Source organism: Puma concolor, unplaced genomic scaffold (genome assembly GCF_028749965.1).
Source record: "Puma concolor isolate L17-30 unplaced genomic scaffold, mPumCon1.1.hap2 unalloc_scaffold_81, whole genome shotgun sequence".
In the NCBI taxonomy this organism is placed as follows: Eukaryota; Metazoa; Chordata; class Mammalia; order Carnivora; family Felidae; genus Puma; species Puma concolor.
In genome coordinates, this window is record NW_028240293.1 from 6847 (window position 1) to 28991 (window position 22145).

The 22145-nt window shown below is 55.2% G+C and overlaps 1 protein-coding gene across 1 annotated transcript; it reads right to left on the reverse strand.

Annotated features, from left to right (window-relative positions):
- Positions 1-469: 469 nt before the first annotated feature.
- On the reverse strand, positions 470-21326 carry IRX5 (iroquois homeobox 5). The gene is made up of 4 exons (XM_086696753.1): positions 20611-21326; positions 19136-19541; positions 18186-18965; positions 470-584 (listed from the first exon to the last, which is right to left on the reverse strand). The coding sequence occupies exons 1-4, from the start codon at positions 20857-20859 to the stop codon at positions 520-522; spliced, it is 1500 nt and encodes a 499-aa protein (XP_086552879.1). The 5' UTR covers positions 20860-21326; the 3' UTR covers positions 470-519.
- Positions 21327-22145: the final 819 nt, after the last annotated feature.

Genomic DNA, 22145 nt, shown 5'->3' on the forward strand with positions numbered 1-22145 from the left:
GCGCAAACTTCAGGGGTTTGTCAGTTTTCATAATATAATGAATGGAGAAGGCCTGCTTCAGAGCCGTGTGAGTCCGGTAATGTGATTAGGAGGCTGGCCTGCTGAGGCCAGCGCCAGGGAGGATGGCTGGCTGACTGCTGTAATTGATTGGTGCTGGCACTGAGGCCAGGGGGCAGGGCTTTGTTGGGGCAGGCTGGTTATCTCCCGCCAATGTCCGCTTGGATGTCACCGGGAAGGCAGTAGACGAACAATCATGGAAACCTTTACAGGTCTGTTGACAGAAGAGAAGTTAAGAAATAGAGTTATGTAAGACTGCCGGGCAGAGCCGGGCGGCAGTGGAAGGGAGAGAGAAAGAGGCAGGGAGCTGGGCGGGGAAGAAGGGGGAAGAGAAGGAGAAGAGTTCTGAGTATACTGGCTGGGATACGCTAAGGTGCGCCGTTACAACAAATGACCCCCAAATCTCCACGGGTGGAATCAACAAAGGTTTATTTCTTGCTCACGGTACAGATCCATCGAGGCTCAGCAGGGCTCTCTGCTCCACATTGTCCTCGGTCTGGGACCCAGGCTGATGGAGCCTCCGCCGTCTGGGACGTCATCATGGGAAGGAAAGAGAGAGAGAATGGTAAATCATGCACTGACTTTTAAGGAACCCCACCTAGAAGTGAGACGCATCGCTTCTCTGCACGTTTCGTTGGCCAAGGCCATCTTGCACCACCCCTCGCTCAGAATTCCCGGAACGGGCGCAATCCTACCGCCTGCCCAGGAGGAAAACTGGAGAGGCTGTGAACAGCCTCCTCTGAAGGGTAGCTCTCAGGGTTGCCGGGAGTCTGAGTCTGGAAAAGATGTGTACCAGTTGGGTTGCGTTGTTGGGTCCCATATGGCAACTTCTTTGGGTTGCACTGAAGGCGAAATGCAAACTACATAGGAGGGAATTTAAGTCACAAACCCCCAAATCCAGCAGTTGGGCTGTTTGCCTTCAGGCAAAGCTTAATCCAGGGGTTCACAGTCTCTAAAGTCTGTTCGCTTTCCATCTCCCGGCTCCGTTCCCTTCCACGTGGACTCTATTCTCGGGTTTCATGGTACCGGGGTTCAAATCCAATGGGAAAACAGAGCTTCTGCCTCGCTTCCATTTTAGTATTTAATCCTAAACCTCAATCTCATTGGACCACACTGGGTCATGGGCACACAGCTGAACCAGTCACTGTATCCCGGGGGATGGAATGTTTGGAATGACCCACATCCTATGGCCAGCCCGGGAACGGAACTCGGATTCACTTCGTCAGAATTGTATGGACCGAGGGGAGGGGTGGGGTGGTTCTTGAGGAAAACTCAGGATGCTGGGCTAGAATGGGTGTTCAAAGACATAAACAAATGAAACAATACGCGCCCACTGCAGGATGTGGAGATGCCCCCACCCGGTGGTTTTCCAAATGTTTTGTAGACGTGCTTCACGCACTGCCTGTGAAGGCTAGGATGGGGTTCCTGCGCTCTGTTCATTTCCCTTTCAATCCAAGCAATTGTGCTTTATTTGCTATAGATATTAGGATTCCACCTAAAACTGTGTTTAGAGCCAAAATGAGAGGGCTTCTGCTTAAAAGAGGGGGAGGAGAGGAGATGAAGCATCACTGCTTTTTGATCCCACCTCCTCATTTTAGAAGAGACGGAGATTCAGAAAGACTAGATTTCTCCTCATGTCTCATTGGCCAGAACTAGTCACATGGGCACCTAGCCGCAAGGGATGCTGGGAAAGTAAGCATCTAGGAAAGGGGAATGAGATGACCGAAACCGGCCTAGTCATAAATAGCACATCCCCTAAGGCTGGGCACATTGCCACCCCCAAACAAAGTTGGGGTCCCTTCAGGAAAAAAGAAGGAAGGAAATGGCCCTCAAGGAGCTGTCAGCTATGGAGGCATGAGCCTGATCTCACTGACAATTCCTTAAGGCTACAGCTGACCCTTGTGCCTCTGTTTATGCCTTCACTGATCTATGAAATTTGCCTGCAATTGTGTCCTTCATTTCTCCCCCCCAATCCTACGAGATAATGAATCATACATTGACTTTTAAAGTGTCCACCCAGGGGCACCCGGCTGGCTCAGCCAGTAGGGTGTGGGGCTCTTGATCTCAGGGTAGTGAGTTCGAGCCACACATTGGGAATAGACTTGACTTTACAAAAGCAATAGGAGCATCTAGGTGGCTCAATTGGTTAAGCGACTGACTCTTGGTTTCGGCTCAGGTCGTGATCTCACGGTTCGTGAGTTCGAGCCCCACATCGGGCTCTCACTGACAGCACAGAGCCTGCTTAGGATTCTCTCTCTCCCTCTCCCTCCCTCCCTCTCTCTCTCAACATAAATAAATAAACTTTTTAAAAAATTAACAAATTAGAAATAAATAAAGTGTCCACCTGCAATGGACTTATCACTGATTGCGTCCCTCTTACAGATGGACAAACTGAACTGTAGAAATGAATTGCATACTCAAGGTCACACAGCTAGTATATTTTGCTGACCCTTTGCCATATGCCTTTAGCACAGAGAGAGCCAGAGTGCTGAGGGAGGGGAGAGCTTCAAGCACAGACCTTTTACTACATAGGGATTGACTATAGAAAGGTGGGGACAGAGTGAGGATGTGGGCACGCCAGGCAGAAGGAACAGCATGTGCAAAGGCCCAGTGGCCAAACAGGGCATAGAAATGGAAAACGGTTTTACAGGTTTAGAGTATAAAGTCTGAAGGAGCGTCGTACTTAGGAGTTTGAGCCTCGTGTGAGGCCCATAGAGAGCCACTAAATATTTTAGGTGGGGAATTATATCATCCCATATGCAATCTATCTTCAGTGGGGGAAAATCAACTAACTGTAGGACCAGGACGAGAGCCGGGGGGCCTTTGGGAGGTGGCAGTGATCAGTGGCCTGGACCACAGCGCTGGTGGCAGAAATGAAGGGAAGTAGAGATTCAAGGGAACAACCGGAGATGTGGAATCCCAAATCTGAATCCAGATTTGCTAATTGGAGGTGACAATTTGGAGAAGTTGGGAAAAGCTGAGGCTGTGTCACAGCTTTCTAGATGGTGGTGCCATTTACGCGGGTGGGGCAGGTGGGAGGTAAACACGGAGGACTGGAACCCAGGCGGCCTGGAACCCAGGCGCGCATTCTTTTTTTTTTTTTTTTTTTTTTTTTAATTTTTTTTTCAACTTTTTTATTTATTTTTGGGACAGAGAGAGACAGAGCATGAACGGGGGAGGGGCAGAGAGAGAGGGAGACACAGAATCGGAAGCAGGCTCCAGGCTCCGAGCCATCAGCCCAGAGCCCGACGCGGGGCTCGAACTCACGGAGCGCGAGATCGTGACCTGGCTGAAGTCGGACGCTTAACCGACTGCGCCACCCAGGCGCCCCAAGGCGCGCATTCTTAATCACGACGTGCTCCGGCCTCGGGACTCAGGACTGGGCCAGGGGCCTTCAGGGAACCCTGATCAAAGTGAGGAAACCTCTCTCACTGGATACGGGGACGCTGGACTTCCCAAGCCGTCACGCAGCCAGCTCTGGACCCTGCTTCAGAGCCACCAGGGGCCCTTGGCCCTCCCTTCCACCCAAGGTAAAGCACCTGAGCCCTCAGGCTGGCCTCAGAACAGATTACCAGGGGGTCTGATATATAGAGATCCTGATAGAACTCTGGTGTGCACTTTATTGCTTTCTCAGTCTGTATTCCCAGCATCTCACTTGCCCGCTCTCAGCCCCATAACCCTGAAGCTAAGCCTCTGCGCCCCGCACAGTATTGTATGGAAAGGGTACGAGGATAAATGATTTAAACACTTGACAAATTCATCTTAAAACCTCTGTTGAAGAATAAATGGCCCCAAATAGCTACGTCAGATGGTTTCAAAAAAGGAAAAACCAAGAGTCAGGACCGTCCTAAGACACACTGCAAAGCCATAGTAAGACAAAGGGTACAGTACTTGCTTAAAACAAATAGACCACGAGGGGCGCCTGGGTGGCTCAGTCGGTTAAGCAGCCGACTTCGGCTCAGGTCATGACCTCGCGGTCCGTGAGTTCGAGCCCCGCGTCGGGCTCTGTGCTGACAGCTCAGAGCCTGGAGCCTGCTTCGGATTCTGCGTCTCCCTCTCTCTCTGGCCCTCCCCCTTTCATGCTCTGTCTCTGTCTCAAAAATAAATAAACGTTAAAAAAAAATTTAAGGGGCGCCTGGGTGGCGCAGTCGGTTAAGCCTCCGACTTCAGCCAGGTCACGATCTCGCGGTCCGTGGGTTCGAGCCCCGCGTGGGGCTCTGGGCTGATGGCTCAGAGCCTGGAGCCTGTTTCCGATTCTGTGTCTCCCTCTCTCTCTGCCCCTCCCCCGTTCATGCTCTGTCTCTCTCTGTCCCAAAAATAAATAAATGTTGAAAAAAAAAAATTAAAAAAAAAAATTTAAAAAAAAAGACAAATAGACCACGAGAGACTAGAACCACTCCGTGTTTACGGAATCATACGTGCAAGATGAAAAGCCAGCTCAAAGCTCACAGAAGTGTGGGCTTTCTGGAATCATGTTGTTTCCATTTCAACAGATTGGCACTGCGTAGGTGACTAACGAACATGTCGGTCTTATAGGCAGTGCTAGAATGAGTGACTTCCTAAAACACCCTGCAGACAGGCTCCCACTTATTACAGCCAGACTCCTTCCGGGACACAGATACTATCATCGTTACTTTACTGTGGGGCAACTCAGGCTCTGAGAAGTTAAGACCTTTGCCCAAGGTCACACAGCTAGGGCGTGGCAGAGGTGGGAGGCCAACCCAGCCTTCTCTAAGCCCAGAGCCAATACGCTCTGCTGTCTCTTCCTCAGCAACAGCCTCACGTGGAGAGAAAGTAGTATGGGCTGGAGCCATTGAGAGAGCCTAGAAGCTTCTAGAAGCCCTGGAGCTCAATCTCTGAAGCATGAGTGGATTTAGGCAGGTGACCGGGATGGATTGTTCTGAGCCAAAGAAACCAGCCCAGGAAAAGGGCTTGGGGGAAGTGAGGGTTCATTTAGCCAGTGGGACCACGGCACAGGATACTCGTGATGGGTCTTGGGAGACGGAGCCCACACAGAAGAGGGGGTTCAGACCGATGAAGAGTCCCAAATGACAGAGAGGAGATGAGACTTTGGAAGTCGCTCTCCTGCTCTACAACCTTCTGTAGCTCCCCTGGCTACGGTCTCTTGGCTAAGAAGGGAAGAATATGCAGATGTGGGGAAAGACTGGAGACAGAGAGACCTACTAGACGTCACAGTCCAGAAGGGAGGGCACACGGTGTGCAGGGGAACGAGAAAGGAAGAACGTGCATTTTGGGACAGGATTTTGTGTGAAGTCCCCTACCCACACCCCCCCCCCCCACTGGCATCCTACTACCCTCATCACATTAAGGGTCACTGCTTCCCTGCAGCAGCAGACAACGTTTCAAGTTTAGCGATGAGCAGGTGCCTACTCCCTCCCGGTTCCATCTCAACTCCCCTCCGGTTCCAGGTTCCATCTCAACCCCCCCACCCCGGTTCCATCTCAACTCCCTCCTGGTTCCATCTAGCCACAGAAAATAAGGGTCAGGCACTCCTGGGGGCTCGTATCGCACTTTGACACCTGCTCAGGCAAATAAACCTTTCAGGGCCTTAGTGTCTTCATCTGTAAAGTGGGGATAATAATAGTACCCATTCCATAGGTTTGATGAGGCTCCCCCGAGATCACGTATGTAAAACCTTTAGCATAATAACTGGCGTATACTGGGAGCTCAGTAAGGCAGCTATTATTGTTGATAAGAAAATAATTGTTTAGGGAATATGTTAGCCTCTCAACCATGTGATTAGCGGCTTTCAGCCAAAGAGTTGGTGTCAAAATCTCAAACATCATGTATTTTATAGCCCTTGCCCTGCAAGGTGGGGGCACGGGCCTTACGACTTAGAAAAAAAAAAAAAAAAAAACGTCAGAAGATGAAACGCATTCCATTCCATTCCATTCAAGAAGCTATGAACTGCCATTCTTCCTGCCGTGGAGATTGCTAATTATAAATGGATGGGGAGATAGATGGACAGAGAGTGAATCACGAAAGCTAAATATGCTTTCTCTCTTTGAAGTACTGATTGCTATAAAAAAAAAAAAGGAAGTTTACAGAGAGAAAAAAATAAAAAAATAAAAATAAATAAAAAAAGGAAAGAAAGAAAGAAAAAGGAAGGAAGGAAGGAAGGAAGGAAGGAAGGAAGGAAGGAAGGAAGAAAGAAAACCGGTTCCCCCTCCGCAAGCCTCTGCTTGTGTGACAGAGGTCCAGTGTCACCTCTAGGAGTTTTTCATTACTCAGCGGTTTTTGGAATGAGTGATTGATGTAATTAAGGTTATTGGTAAAGAAAGACTCAGTTACCAAAGACGAGATGAGTCAGCAGAAAGTTTAAGTAATGAAATAATGTTCCGAGGAGCGATTCTTAAAATAAGGTGGTTTTTTTTTTTTTTTTTTTTTTTTCTTTTTCCTCCTTAACTCTAGACATCTTAACCATTGCTGGGCAGCAAAAAGAGGGGAAGCAGTTAAGCCGTGGGAAAACCACACCCCGCGATTTTAGAAATTCCCAGGTGGAGTCACTTGCCATTAAAAGAAAGACACCATATTTATTGAGTAATGTGAGGTGAAGGTTACGTTCATGGAGCGTCAACCATGCGCTTCGGTGAGCTTGGCCCACATGATCTCATTTAACCCTCGCCTCTGAGGTAGATCTGTTGTTATCCCTGTTTTAGAGGCGACGGCACTGGATTTCAGAGAGGTTCAGGACGTTTCACAGGGTTGCACAGCAGGCAAACGGCACGGAAGGCGATGGAGGCCAGGCAGGCTGGCCCCGGAGCCCGCCCGTTCAATCACCACCGCGCCTCCTGAGCTTCGCTGTTTAGATTTCTCAGCCGTTTAATCCGGCTCGCGGATACACTCAAGGTAACGGAGCACCGCCAGGATCTGAGCTCACATCTGTCTGGCCCCAGAGCTGTTTCCAAATTCCCATGTGTGTGGGAAAGTGCAAACCAGCGCGTGGGCATGGGATCCACTCATCTGTTTTCATTTCCACTAACATGGAATACTCTGGACACACGAGGCTTTAGGCTCTAGGTGGGTGCTATGAAGGGGACTGGGGCCGGGGCAGGGGAGGTGGGGGGACCGTCAGGATCATATGTGATAGTCCGTGCAACAGATGATGAAGGCTCAGACCAGAGCAGTAGACAGGAGGCGGTCGAATGAGATCCCCTGGAAGGATCTATTGGACCTGGGGAGGGAGGGCAGAAGAGGAAAGAGAGGTGTGTTGGGTAAGTCCTTCCAAGGAGGGAAGGGGAGAGGGGAGGGTCGACCCGGTGAGCAAGCTGTGCTGAGGGTCCTCCCCGGCCACCGAGAGAAAAAGGGGGAGGGGCAAAATGTGGTGGGGAGCCTCGCCTTTGAGTGACAGTACAGCGAGGTCCCAACAGTCCCCCACTTAGCAGCAGTAAAGGGGTTTACCGTGTGTCACCGTGGGTGGCTTCAGGAAAGAGGAGAGTGGATGGGAGCCTCCCACTTGAGAGCAGCTGGAGAAAAAGGGCACGTTGGGACGGCTAGGGGCAGGAACCTGTCAAAGAGGGGCGGCATCTACCCCCGTCAAGTCCACCGACCCCCACAACTTTGTTCAAAGCTGGAGGGCCCGGCCCCCTCTTCTTTCCCGGAAGAAGGAAAGAAGGTCCAGAGTCTTTTGTGGTATGGGAGGGTATAGTGGGTTGTTGGCCTTGGCCATTCACCGCCCCCCCCCAAAAGAGTGACCCACGCTCAAGAGAAAAGGGGCTGAGGCTTTGCAGTTCCGGTGGCTTAGAAGGAAACGGTTCAGCAGGTTTGCAAACATCCTCCAGGTTTTGGTCTCGCCTCCTCCAAAGCAGGTGTGGAGATGTGGATGACAGCCCAAGGGATTTATTTAGAAAGGAGCACGGGGAGGGAGAGGGGGGAGAGGGGGGAGCAGGGTGGGCACGGGGAGGTAGCCATCCCTGGTTCTGTCACCAACCAGCTTCGTGAGCTCGAGCACGCTGAACAAGTCAGGGCCTCCGTTCTACAAAACGAACACTTAGAATCTTCCAAAGGGCGGTAAGCCCATCTCTGGGGCCACGCGAGATGACGTTAGTCAGGGCGACGCGACGCTCGTGTGGCCCACATCGCTTTGAAGGCAGCCCGCAAAGGAGTGGCGTGGGGTTGGGGGAGCCCCTGGGAGCAGCCCGAGAGCCTGAGAGATGCTGGTCACCTTCAAAGCCCAGGGGACCAAGGACGTCATTGAACGAATTCGCTTTTTATAATTGTCTTCTGTCGATGGCAAATGATACTTGTTTTTCCATTACAGCGGCGGTATAAATATTCCTCTCAAAATAAGTCAGTGGTGGGGCGCCTGGGTGGCGCAGTCGGTTGAGCGTCCGACTTCAGCCAGGTCACGATCTCGTGGTCCGTGAGTTCGAGCCCCGCGTCAGGCTCTGGGCTGATGGCTCGGAGCCTGGAGCCTGTTTCCGATTCTGTGTCTCCCTCTCTCTCTGCCCCTCCCCCATTCATGCTCTGTCTCTCTCTGTCCCAAAAATAAATAAACGTTGAAAAAAAATTTAAAAAAAAAAAAAATAAATAAGTCAGTGGAGACAGAACCCAAAGGAAGTCATTACATTCACAGTAGCTGCAAGTGTCGGAGGTTATGACAAGGACTGGAGGGTGGGAGCCCCGAGGGTTTTGAGGAGCACTGGGCAAAAGCAAGGGCTCATTCCTTGCAGACCCAAGTCCTGTGGAGCCTTCTCAGACATCCCTTCTACCTGGTCTGGGACCTGTCAAGTGTTTACCAGATTAGAAGGGAAAATTAAAAAGGAAAAAGAAAGGAAGGGGGAAAAAAAATCTGGAGAGAAAAACAACTCCACCGACCAAAATAAACCAGGCCAATGATCTTTCTACCACACTCTTCAGGAGAGCAGAGAGGTGGTGTTTATTCTAAATGAGCCCTTTTCTCCAAGTTGCCACTAATCCACGCTTTTATGTGATCCAGGAAAATCGGTCCTCGACGGCCAATGAACGTCTTCGCACGTCTGAGTATTTGGAGAAAGAGTCACCTATTACCACAGGGTTGGGATTTAGAAGGTGGATACAAATAGAGAGCAAACGAAACTAACAAACAAACAAAAAAACCTTGTGGTTTGGGATCTAAAAAAAAAGTCTCAGAAATGACAACTATGTGGCAAGTCTGATGTCAAACCGAGTTAGCTGGGAAGGTGTCTAGGATGCTATGGAACTGTGAGGGTATTTGGAATCTAGGGCTAACAGATGTCTCACTCTGCTTGAAAGATGTCAAGACGCTGTTCGTAGGGGCCTGTGGGTTCCCTTGGGGACAAAGCCACTGGTAGTTTTAAAGAAAAAGAAAAAAAATGCCCCAGCTGACGACCATATATCTACTACAAGGAATCAAGAAAAGAATTGAAAACAAACACACAAACAAACAAACAAGAGGCAGTCAAGCTGAGACATAAGGAAAGAGAGAAGGAAGGAAGGAAGGAATTCAAAAATAAACACGCGAAAGATCCACGAGATTCAGGGCCTTGCCCCCCCCTCAAAAATCTCTATTTGATGGAAGTTGGTCTGTAAACCTACGGGCACGGGAACATACGTTTTTGCTTGAATTATCTGGATAAGGGTGGGCGGGCAGAGTCACTTCCAACAGAAGAAACGAGCAAATCTTTTCAGATAGCAATTATTTAGGGAAGAAAACCTTCCTCGGTGGTGGTGGGGGGGGGGGGGGCAGCAGTCTTAGGTCCTCCTTGTCGTTGAGTGTCTGGGAGAGCGAGCACATGCCTAGCTTCTCCCTCATCCTTACTTCACACAGGGAGTCCTGAAGAGGCAGCCGTCCTCCAGCAGCATCGGAGGAGGGCTAAGATGTTTCCTGGCCCAGCCTAAAAATATCTCCCTTGACAGCCTGTCACAGTGTCTGAGATTGCACCATTATAAATTCATTCCTCTCTGTTAAGGCATTTTGTTTCCAGTTCTCTGTTAAAATACAGATATCCCAGAGAATTTAGCTCGGGCGAGGCACCGACAGAACACCGCCTACGCGTGAAACGACCTGGATTTCCAGCTCGGTGCTGCCTGGAAACTCACCTTGTGAGCTTGGGCGAGTCGTTTTCACTCTCCGAACCTCAGTGTCTCCACTGATTTAAAAAAAAAAGAACAAGAAAAAAAGACAGAAATAAAAGGGGAGAGGTGGTGGTCAGAGAACTCGGAAGTGTCTGCTTTCTGGAAGGAGGGTCTGTTCATTTTAGGATTTGCCCTTGACTCTGCGCTTTGCCACTGTCCCCTAGAGCTGTTCTTTTGGGTCAAAACGCTTGGAAGTCAGATCGAATAGTGTCCACTTTCCCCCTCTCTAAAAAAAAAAAAAAAAAAAAAAATCCCTGTTCCTCTCTTGTATACGACGTCTCAGCAAATGGCATCCCCAAGCTTCTGGGGGCTCAGGCCCAAATCTCTGGAGGCATCCAGAACTCCCTTCTGCTCACCACCCCTCGCCTTCAGTCCATCAGCAAAGCCTGTTGACTCTACTTACAAAAAATAGCCTAAACCTGATCACTTCTCCCCACTTCTCTGGCTACCAACATGGTCCATGACAGTGCTACCTCCCCTTGGATTCTCCAGCAGCCCCCTCGCTGGACCTTGCTTCTAACCCAAAGATCTCACCAGGACCAATAAAGCCCCATATAACCTGAACCCGGCTTTGCCTGGGCCTCATCATCTCCCACAAAGATCTCCTGGCTGTGGCTCAGGCCTGTTCCTGCCTCAGGATCTTTGCACTTGCTATATCCCTTCTGCCTAGAAATCCGCCCCCCCACTCCAATATCGTCATGGCCTATGCCCCAACCTCTTTCCGTGTCTGCTCAAGCATGCCTTGCAAAGGAGGCTTCCCAGACTGCCCTCGCTAGGAGAGCACACTCCCTTCTGTGTCCTCCCCTTACTTAATTTTTCTGCTAATGCTCATCACCGGGACACTGTGAGAAGCCAGCATCACAGGCATTTGTTCACTTCCTGTCTCCCCCTCCAGGGTCTATGCTCCAGGACGGCAGGGGCTTTGTTTTGTTCACAGCTGCATCATCAGCCCCTGGAACAGGACATTTGGAATATCGTAGGTGCTCAATTAGCATCCATCGGAGGAAGGGAACAGAATAGTTGAAGCAGAACTACACTGACCTGGAGGCTAACCTAAGCATTCCACTGAAGAGGTCAATGCCAAGGTCTCTCCTGCACTATTTCCCCAGGGCAGGATGTCCTGGGGAACCAAAGGCAGAGCGGACTCTGGGGGGGGGGGGGGTGACATACTGAAGGACATCTATGTGCCACTCACTAGAATCCTCACAAAACCAGGGGTGATGCAGGCCTCCTTTGACGGATGAGGCCACTGAGGTTCAGAGAGGTTATCTGATCTAAGACATGCAACTTAGTAAGTTGCAGGGTAGTACTGAGCCACTAAGGCCCAAGCACCCAACCAGGAAGCTGCAACAGCCTACCCCTCCAACCCCACGATGCCTGGGACTCCCTGGTCACACTCTTCCTAGCTATTACGAGCCTGAGGCTGGAGAAGCCGACACCCTCTCTGGGCCTGCATCCACAGGAGCCGGGCCTCCCCGAAGGCCTGAGAAGCCCGCCCGCTGGGGACGATGGTGGCAAGACTGGAGTCGCCTGGAATGCAGGCTTGGCCAGCAGAAAGCAGCTAAGGTCAAGGAGGGCGCCCAGGGCCAGGGCCAGGCGCCCGGGAAAACCCTTGCAGCGCTGAGCGCCCCCCTCCACCACCTGCCCCCCGAGGCCGAACCCCAGCTGTGTCGAGCGCCGCCGCCAGGCCGCCAGTGCGGAGGCGAGCTCTCCAGCCCTTGTTTGATGAGCAGCGGCCAATAAATTCATTAATCATCATTTTATGCCTCATCAAACCCCCTCCAAGCCCCTCCATGGGAGTTACACAAATTAGCCCCTGAAAAGACAGTAATTTCAGTATAGCGAGGTAAGTGCTTTCTGATGGGCTCCGCGCACAGAGCCCTCCTGACAAGCCAATCCATCAGCGCGTCGGGGATGGGGCGCGGCCGGGCCGCCCAGCCTCACCCGGCCCAGCCCCGGCCAGCCTCCCCTGCGTCGGCCTCCCAGCCCTGCCCAGCCTCGCCTCCGGGGGCTACCTGGCGAAGGTCTCCGACTAGGGCGCCCCTTTCCCTGGCTCCTTTACACCCATGCACCGCACGCTGAGGCGTCCGGCCTCCAGTCCTCAGCCACCTCGATCTCCTCCCCAGCCCTTCTGAACAGAAGAGAAATTTGGCGGAGGGAAAAAATCCCAGGCCCCAAATTGGGTAACGAACCAAGGATGGCTGAGGAGGATGCGCTGGCGCTGAAGTTCCGAACTCCAGCCCCGGGGAGGGGAGAGCCAAACGGCCCTTCCCCCCCCCCCCCCCCCCCCCGCCTAATGTCTAGATGTCGGGGTCCCGTGACCCCTTGAAATTATTGAAGGGCTGTGGGTATTGCGTGCGCACGTTATTGGCGGGCGGGGGTAATCCATGGCTCCAATCCATTCCTGACGATTCTGAAAGAAATTCCAGGCTCCAAAAGAGAGCCATCTGGGAACAGAAAAGGGGGTCCTTCTGTATAAAGGGCGGCTCCGCCGGACCCTGGTGGCGGGGATGGGGGTGGGGCGCGCCTAGCCTTTCGCGTGGCCCTGGCGTCTTTCTCTCCGAAACCGCCTCCTGGAGTGAAAGATAACGCCAGGGGAGGAGAGCAAGAAAGGATTTTTCTATCGAGCGGGCCGGGCCGGTTTGACTCCAGCACGGAGAGGAGGGTAAGAGAGGAGAGGGGAAAGAGCCGGAGAAAATTGTGGCGAGGAGTGGGGTATTTGGAAACGCGAAGCCAGCGCCGCGCCTTCTCACTTTCTGATCCTGGAGCACAGAAGGTCCCACGGGCGCCCTACCCGGCGGGCAGGGCCCGTGGAAAGGAGGTCGACGAGGAGCCGCAGGCCAAGCGGAGCCTATCGGCCGCCGCACTATGACCGTGGAGAGCTGGAGCGCCGAGCGACGCGCAGCTCCTTCATTAGCTTCCCCTCCGCGGCGCTGCATGCCTCGGAAAATAAGTTAGCAAACGGGGAGCCGTTTATCTCTTTTATCTTGGGGCCTGATCCAATTAAATAAGTGCACATTTACATTTGCATCCATCAGGCGGGAGCGCTGAGAGCCCGGGGTTTGCTCGGAGCAAATAAAAGCAGATTTCACTGGGAAAAGTGGCGTCTGGGCGCGCTGGGCTCGTCCGGGCGCGGGAATCGAGCGCAGCCCGGAGGACGGCCTTGGGGACCCGGAGCTGGGGCCTGCGGCCGACAGGAGGCCACAGACCCGCTCAAGGTCCGAAGGGGTCGGCCTGGGCAGGGGGTGCAGCCAGAGCTCCAACCCCTCCCCAGAGGCGATCCTCCGTTAGGCCACAACCTGGGCCCCGCCTCGGGCCCTGGACTCAAGTCGCATTTAAACGAAAACGAAAAGGAGACCAACTCTGGCCTGGTCCCGGCGGGTGACCTGCGGAGTAGGTCTAGGGACAGTCCCGCAGCTTTGGCCAGTTTGGAAGGCGGGCAGGTGGCAAGGTCTCACTCAGGCCCGATTTTCCTATTCGGAGGCCGAAGTGAAAAGGGATTCCAAGAGCCAGGCCGAGGACGCGCCTCCGCTTTCCCCCAAGATCTCTGCACCAGGGTGAGACCAGTCAATACTACAGGTTAGCGCTTCTGGAGGGGCGACAGGGGACGCCCAGGCCAGCGCCCCTTGCTTGGCCACGCCGACCTCATTAAAGATGCTTTCGAAATAGGAGGGTTTTGAGAATGAGAAGGTAGTTTTGTTTGTTTTTCCTTTTCGTATGGATGTCCAACCCCCAGGTCAAAGGGCAGAAACGGTTTTGGGGGGGGTGCGGTTGCGGGGTAGACCCCAGGTATGCCAAACCGCAGGTGAAACAAAACCGCGCGGGGTGCAGAGCCCCGACGTGGAAAGGCCCGCAGAAGCGGAAGGGCGCACCTGAAGCGGAGCGGGGACACTGGCTCACTGCCTGGGCCGCGCACTGCTGCGGCCCCCCCCCCCACCCGCACCCTTGTTTCAGCCGTCGGCATATTTCTCAATTGCCTGCTGCCTGGTTTCCGGGACTGTGCCCAAACCGTGGCGGGCATCTGGAGGGTTAAAAGTGTTCTGGTTGCGGGCCCTGCTCTCCAGATCTCCAGTGCTAACTGGGTCGTGGGACCCGCGCCGCAGAGAGTGGAGTGGAGGAACAGTTTCAGTTTGACCCGCTTGGGGTTCAGAGCTAAGACCCTGCTGGGGGTGGGGGGCACAGCCGGGTCTTGCCTAACTCCTCCTCTCTGTGAACCGTGTGGCGCCCGGGGACCAGTAGGCGGCGCCCTTCCTAAACTGCATCCGCGTCCGGCTCCCTCTCGGGAGCGCAATCACATTCCTTTCACTTTGGGCGCTTTGCAGAGCGCTCTTCCTTGACTCTGCCGGCGTTGGCAGCTAGTCGTGGGGGACAAGTGGGCTGGGAGGCACGGCCGGTTCTGAACATGCACGTACGACCCTCCCCTCAACCCTCCAGGCTCCAAGAGTTGCGCACCCCTCGCAGAAGGACAGGCCCCGAAAAGCTTGCAAACTAGAAGGCCTCGACGCAGGCCCTACACCCAGGCCAGGGAACAACATTTCGGGCCCTTAGCACCCCCAGCCGAGGAGCAGGAAGGGAAGCAAGAAGGTCCCCTTTCTGCGGTCTCTCCCCAGTATGCGCTTATGCGCCCTCCGGGATTGACTGGGCTGTTGTCTCTTCCACCCCCAAGTCCCATGAATTGATTTGGCCCCCATAGAGGGGTAAGGAAAGGGACCCAGCTCGTTCCGGTTTGGCGCTGCTTCAGGGGGCTGACTGCCTAGACCCCACGCGGTGATCCCGCTGCCCTCGCTGCCTGGGGTTCAGCCCTCCTAGCCCCTAAGTGCCAAGCTAAACGCTCCTCGAGGGGGCCAGAACCGGCGCAGTCCCGCGCAGGTGGCAAACGCCCGCGCGGCCCCAGCGCCCAGGTGTCTTTGGTGCGGCCTCGCGCAACTTCCGCGCCCCAGTCCAAGCCCGCGAACAAACCTCCACCCCACCGCAACGCCGGAAATTCCCCCCTCGCCCCAGCGCCTCCAAGACTCTGTGCCTTTGAGACGGCCAAGCGGGGCTCGAGGAGACACTTGGGACAGTAAAGACACGAAATTACTTCGGGGATTAAGCGCGGGAGACAGCCCCTAAATACCTAAACCTCGGGCTGCCAGGCAGGCTCCCCCACCCTGGAAAGTCTCCGGACACCAGAAAAACCACTGGCCACGAAACCCAGCTGTGCAAGGAGAAAACCCCAGACTTTAATTGGAGGCTTGTATTCAAGATGAAGGGCGCAAAGACACCCGTGGACCCTGCAGAGGCCAAGGGCAGGAGGGGTACGGACCGGGGGCAGCGACTCGGGCACCAGCCTTCCGGCCCCTGGTGGCTTCGCTCCCCGGCCGGGAGGCTCCTCGCACCGCCCCTCGTTGGGGAGAAACGCCGCGGGCTCCCCGGTGCGCGGTCCCGTTCCCAGGCAGCCCCGCGGGCATTCGGCTCCCAGCCCCGAGCCTCCGCGATCAGACTTGGGAGGCCCGCGCCGCGCCATTTGCATATTCCCGGGAACACGAGGAGGCCTGTAATTTTCTTTTTAAAATCGTTGGGCAGGGTTTAGGGCCGGCGCTTCCAAAACCCCGCAGAGTTGATGTCGTCCTTAAACTCTCTCTTAAGAGAAGGGGACTGGCCTATTCTTCTGACTTTTTTAGAAGACAAGGTGGCTCCTGGGGCTGCATATTCAACAGGGGGGAAAAAGCTGATTGTGAACCGGGCTGTCGGCGGGGTGGGTGGAGGGGGCTGGGGCGCGGGGGGCGGGGGTGGCGGTCGGTCGTGGGGCTAGTCATCTCTGGAATTCGATTGTTTAAAAAAATCATTTATAATTAAAGGGACAAAATAAAATACGATCGTCTCATGCATATTTAATCATTCACACTTCCAGCTTTGAAACCGCTTTCCCTGCGTGAATCTTCTCACTAATTTAAACTCTTAGGTCGACCGCTGTTTGCAAAAACATCTGGACAAGGCAGTTTTCAAACTTGTTTTAAATTCGAATAAGCTAATGGAGCCCCGTCACAGGTTAAAACAAAACAAAACAAAAAAACATAGCAAAAGTTAAAACTCTGGTGAAAGTTTGGGGTGTGTTAAAAAAAAAAAAAACAAGCAGGGTTCAAGTAATCTTGAGCAGAAATGCAAATATGTGCATTCTGATTTAGCCTAATTAAACCGGTGTTATGTGCAAACACATTCTCTACACTCAGGCTTGGGCTTAATAGAGCAAATTAATTCCCCTCGCTGGAGTATGTTTTTCCTATAAACCCTCCCCTCCCCCGACCACCGAAAATTTCCCACGAAGTAAAAACACGCCCGCGGTTCCAACTCTCCCGCGCAAAACGGAGACCATAACACCGACAGTGTTGGCGGGCCTCGGGCACAGGGCGATGGCTCTTCCTCATTTGGGATTGAGACTCATCCTGATGTTTCATTTTGAGATGAAATATGCGGGATTCAAACGAGAAAATAAAACCTCAGAAATACTTTTGTAGCTACTCGGACTCTTGAATCAGCCACAGGAAAAGTGCTAAGGCGACAAGCCCGATCGAGTCCACAACAGCCTCATTATCTAGGCAAGTGTCCTCGAACTTTTGAAGGCCACTCGTCCAAAAAGGGGGCTCGTGCGGGAGCGGGGGAGGGGGGGAGTAGGGACGCCCTCCGGGCCCTTCGGGGCTCCCCTCACTGCCCCCAAGCGACTGCGGTGCTCCCTCCCCCACTCCGCCCACTCTCTTCCAGTCTCCGACTCTGCAAAGTGCAGGCTTGTAATTCAGGACAAGTGTGACACCTACCTGTGAAAGGGGGGAACCGTCCCCTAGACGGTCCCGCGGCCCCAGCCTCGCTGCTGCGCGGGGATCTACGGGGCCGCCTCCCACCCGCACTGGCGCGGCTGGAACACTTACTAATTTAATCAAATCCAAGGAAGAGATCAATGCCCAGTCTTGAAGGGGTAGGGAAAAGAGTGACTTGGGAAAGCCTTCTCCTTGGCATCCCCTTACGCTCCCCTCCCGCCATTAGCCCATAGCACCTTTGAAATAGTAATAAGGGCTAAATCCGGCATAAAATCGAACTCATTAGCAAAGTTCACCAGCTGATTGCTTTGCATAAAACACGACACTGATTGGAAGTAATTAGGTTAAGCGACGGACCTCGGATGGTGCGTGTCTCTAGCAGGCTTTGCGATCCTTTCTCCCTTCTGGGCACACACTTGGGTCGCTCTCCTCCTTCCTCCACGGTCCAATCTCCCCCAAACCGCCCGCATCAGTGATCCAAATCTGCATTCCCCTCAGGGCCAGGGTCCCCGGGGCTTGCCGCCTAATTACGGTTTCCCCCCTGGCACGCCGAAGTTCTATGGAACCTTTCATTGCCCACTTGGGGGGTGGGGGGGAAAGTTGCAGTCTCCACCTTTTGTCCAAGGCGATGGACAGTTTATTGAGGCTTCTAAAAAGTAATGAGTGGCTCTGATTATGTTAAAATCTCTTTTAATTAAATATTTTGCATTTTACAAAGGCGGCTGCAGTTTCTTTTACTTTTTAAATCTAAGAGTATAACCTGTTTCCTTTCTGTAATAATACTTTAGCTCATATCCAGAAAAATCAATAGGTGTAAAAAATTAAATTAAACTTGTATTTTTAAACTATGAAACAGTTTCGGGGGAAACACAAATGTATATATTTATATTACAAAAAAAAACATTAAATGCCTGTACAGGTGTCTTAATTTCATAATTTACTTCAAAGATATTGAATTATCAATTTAAATACAAAAATGCTACATTAAATATACAGAATAAGATTTAATACAAATCCTTTTTTAAATTTTTCTTTTCGGTTGGTTAAGACATTTTTGTGTGTGGAGATGTTTACATTTTTATGTTACCCATCTCCGAGAACTATAAACTTTTTAATAGGAGGGGTAGTTTTGTTTCTCTCTCTTGGTGATGGAAAAAAATAACTGCCAAGGCCATGTTTCTTAATAAATTAGGAAAGTCCGGGACCGACGCAGCCCGCGTTAAATGTCGGACATACCTTTCTTCAATTCATAGGGAGAGTCTTTGCACAGATCTAGCTGGGACTGGCTCCGCAACATTTTCGGGTCTTTAGCCAAAGCGTCCGCTCGGTTCAACACGGTCTGGTTTAATCCATTGAAATGCGAGCCCGGACCGGTTGTGGGGCCCGGCCCTGGCCCTGGGTGGCCGTGAAGGTGTCCGAAGGAGCCATAGTTCGTGTAGCCGGGATAGAAGGGCGCCGTGTAGTAGAGAGGCCGGGACAGCACCGTCCCGCCTGGAAAGGGACACTGCGCCGAGGGGGAGCGCGATGGCGCCGGGGCCGGCGACGCGCGGCTGCCTCCTAAGGCTTGCCCCGCTACCGGCCCGGGGCACGGTGGGCATGGGGAGCCTTCGCTTCCGCCGCCCCCGTCCTTGACCTTGTCCGAGGAGGTGGCGATCTCTGCCAGAGACCACAGTTTGGGCTTGGCGAGCACCGCCTGCGGCGGCGGCGGTGGCGGAGAGTGTATGACCGAGGGCCCGCCGGGACCGGGGGGCAGCTCTCCCGCGGCCGGGTGCGGGCCCGGAGCCGGCGCGCCCGAGGGGTAGTGAGGGGCCGGGTCCTCCGCCAGCCGCGCTGCCGCTGGCCCGGCCGGGGAGGGCCCGCCGGCGCGGGGGGGCCCAGGCAGGGCGTCGAGACGGCCCTCGGATGGCGGCTCCTTAAAATCCGAGTCGCTGAGGCTGCCCTCAGTCTCCTTGCCGGCGGGGGTGGGCGGCCCCTGCAGCCGCTCGCAGCCCGAAGCCGCCTTCTGCTCCGCTCCTCCTGCGGGAGAAACCCCAGGCCGTCAAGGGGCGCGGAGGCCCAGCGGCGGGGCCCAGGTCCCCGGCCGCAAAGGCAGAGAGACCCTTGCCCCCCACCTCCAGGCTCCCCCCCCCACACCCCCACTTTCCTCCTTACTCCAGCTCAACACATCCTTCCCCGCGTCCACCAACCTGCTTCGGGGCCCTCGGAGTCTCCCTTGTCCTCCGGCTTCTGGGGCTCATCCTCGTCGTTCTTCTCCAGATCAATGTTCTCCTCCTCCTCCTCGTCCTCGCTGCGGTTCCGCGGCGTCCACGTCATCTTGTTCTCCTTCTTGAGGCGCCGGCGCGCGTTGGCGAACCAGGTGGACACCTGGGTGAGGGTCATCTTGGTGATGATGGCCAGCATGATCTTCTCGCCCTTGGTGGGGTAGGGGTTCTTGCGGTGCTCGTTCAGCCAGGCCTTGAGCGTGGCGGTGGCGTCTCGCGTGGCGTTCTTCCGGTACGCGGGGTCCCCGTACGGGTAGGAGCCCAGCGGCGCCGCGTATGGGTGGTACCCCAAGGAGCCTGCCATGCCCGGTGTGTGATCGTAGGGAGAGCCCTGCGAGGAACAGGCGGAGAGAAGGTGAGAGAGAGTGGGCCTTGGTTCCCAGTACCACCTAGAGGACCGAAGCACACTCTCCCTGCGCCCAGGGGTCCGCGAGCGGCGAGGCCCGAACTCCGGGCTTTCCCTGGGGTATGGCTGCCGGGCTCAGACCCAGGGGCAACTCCTCCTCCTCGGAAGGCAGCGGGGGCGCCAACTCCTGACTCCGGTCCTTAGGGAGCCCTTGAAGCCGTCCTGGCCTCAGTGGCACCCTGTAGGCCCCCGTCCGCGGGGGCAAGTCCGCCCCCCAGGCGCAGAGCCGGCCGCCGCGGCCAGGCCCTCCACCCAGAGGCCTGGGCAGCAGTGGCGACTCCCCACTTCGTGCCCGGGTGGCTGCGCGTTAGGCGCAGAGAGGGAGAGCACGGGAAGTCAGGGTATTTTTACCCCCACAGAGAAAGGCAAACGAAAAGCCAAGCCTTGCCCCGGCACTCCCACCCCTCCAAAAATGTTACCCCAAACCGAAGCCACGGCGCTTTTCCAGAAAGTGCACCCGGCCGAAAAATCCCGGATGCACCGCAGCTCGGCCGACTTTTCAGAAATTTAATACCTCCAAATCGGATTGCGAAGATAGGATTACGGATTTGCAACATTTTGGAGGACTAATTAAAGGCGAGGCCAAACACATTTACATAGACTTAGCACGCTTCTGCTCAGATTTCTGGTCCATTTCTTTTGAACTACTTTTCCAAAACGGCAAAACCAAAAACACAAAATGAAATAAAATGTGCAGGACGGCCTGGAGCTCACGTTTGAACCAAATGCTGCTCTTTAATTGCAGCGACCTCTCCCCCGAAAAACCCTCGTCGCCAGCTCAGCGACCCAAGCAGGAGGCGGCTCTGCTCTCCGAGCAACTCCTGAGCCGGAGGCCCGGGCGAAGCCGACCGAGACAGTCTCTCCCAAGTTTGCAGGGGCCGCGAAGCTTGGCGGGGGCGGTCCGCGGTGGCGCCGAGGCCCGTGTCCCCCGCAGCCCCCGCCCGCCCCGCGCGGCCCCAGCTGCCCTTGCCCGCCGCGGCTCGCGCTCACTCACCACGTACGAAGAGAAGGCGGCGGCGGCGGCTGCCGCGGGGTCGGCACCGTACTGGAGGTGCGAGTTGTAGCCCGGCGAGGGCGCCGTGAAGGCGGTGGAGCCGGCGTAGGGCGAGAACGCGGAGCCCGACGACGAGCGGCCGAGCTCATCCGTGCGGGGCCCCGAGATGACGCTGGTGCTGTACGCCGGGCACGAGTAGAGCGCCAGCGAGGCGGACGGCTGGTACAAGTAGCCCTGCGGGTAGGACATGGCCACACACGGGCATGGGGCGCGCCGCGCCGCGGCCGCCAACGAGCCGGGCGGCGCCCTGCGAGGGCGAGCGGGCGGGCACCTGGCCTCCGGCTGCCCCCGGCTGCCGCTTCTCGGGCCCCGGCTCCCGGGCTCCGGCCCGCGGCGCCTCCTCGCTGGCTTCCCGCGCGCCTCCGGCTGCGACTGCCGAGCCCGCTCCTCTGCGCGCCTCGCTCGCCCCGGCTGGGTTTCCCCCCCGCCCTCCCTTGCTGCTTTCTCTTTTTCCCCCTCGCTCTTTGCACTGGGGGGCTCTGCTTTTGGCTTCGCAAAGGTCCTGCCAAGATGCTAAGTTGGAAATTGAGGATTCTGACGCCTTGTGCGCGCCTGAAGCTCCTCCTTCCCGGGGTGTAGTCGGTGGGAGGACTGGCAGGAACCTCTGGGCGGCCGCAGCCAACCCGGCCGCCAGGCGCGCCTCGCCCTCTCCCTCTTCCTCCCCGGCTCCCTCTCCCGCTCGCTGGCGCTCCCCTCGCCCCTCCCTCGCGCCCGCCTCTCCACCGCGGCCCTCCTCTCCCCCCTCCTCTTTTTCTCCCCCCTCCTCTCCCGGGTCTCTCTCCCTCTCTCTCTCTCTTTCTCAGACTCTCGAGCGCCGGCCCCAGGATGACAATCACATCCCAGGCGCGCCGATCTCTTCCAACTTTCCTTCCCTGCTAAGTCGGGGTGGAGTGGCAGTTCCGACACAAGGCGGGCCCCGGTGGGCCAGTCCGGCCGCCCCGAAGCACAAAAGGCGACCAGGCGGCGGAAGGCGAGCCGGCGAACGCTTTGCTCTGTGCTTGCCACAGTAAGCCGCGAAGTTAGCGGATTTCTTGTTCGCCAAGAAGCTGGGTTCCGAGGCGGATCGCCGCCTACTCTCCCCTGGCTTCTCCCCCCGGCCAGGGAACCAGAGAGCGAGTTTGGAGACCTGAAATGGAGGTCCCCCGGAGAGACGGAGGGATGCCCGCGTCCAGGGCGCAGGGAGTGCGAGATGATTGTCCCTTTCCGCCAGCAGCAGCAGGTGGGCGAGAGACAGGCCTTGGACATCTGCACGTCTCCGGCCCGGCCTCCCTGCCACCAACTAACTCCCTGCCAAACGGCGAGGGAAGGGGGAGGCGGGACGACGGGGGTAGCCTTTCTCTAGAGCAGAGGTAGTGGGCAAGAGCTGCCAGACGGAGAAGCAGCTATACCGGAGTCGGTCTCCGGACCCCACTACACCCCTTCCCGCCCCTGGCCGTGAATGGCCGCCTCTTTCTCCGGGCTTTCCATCCGCAACT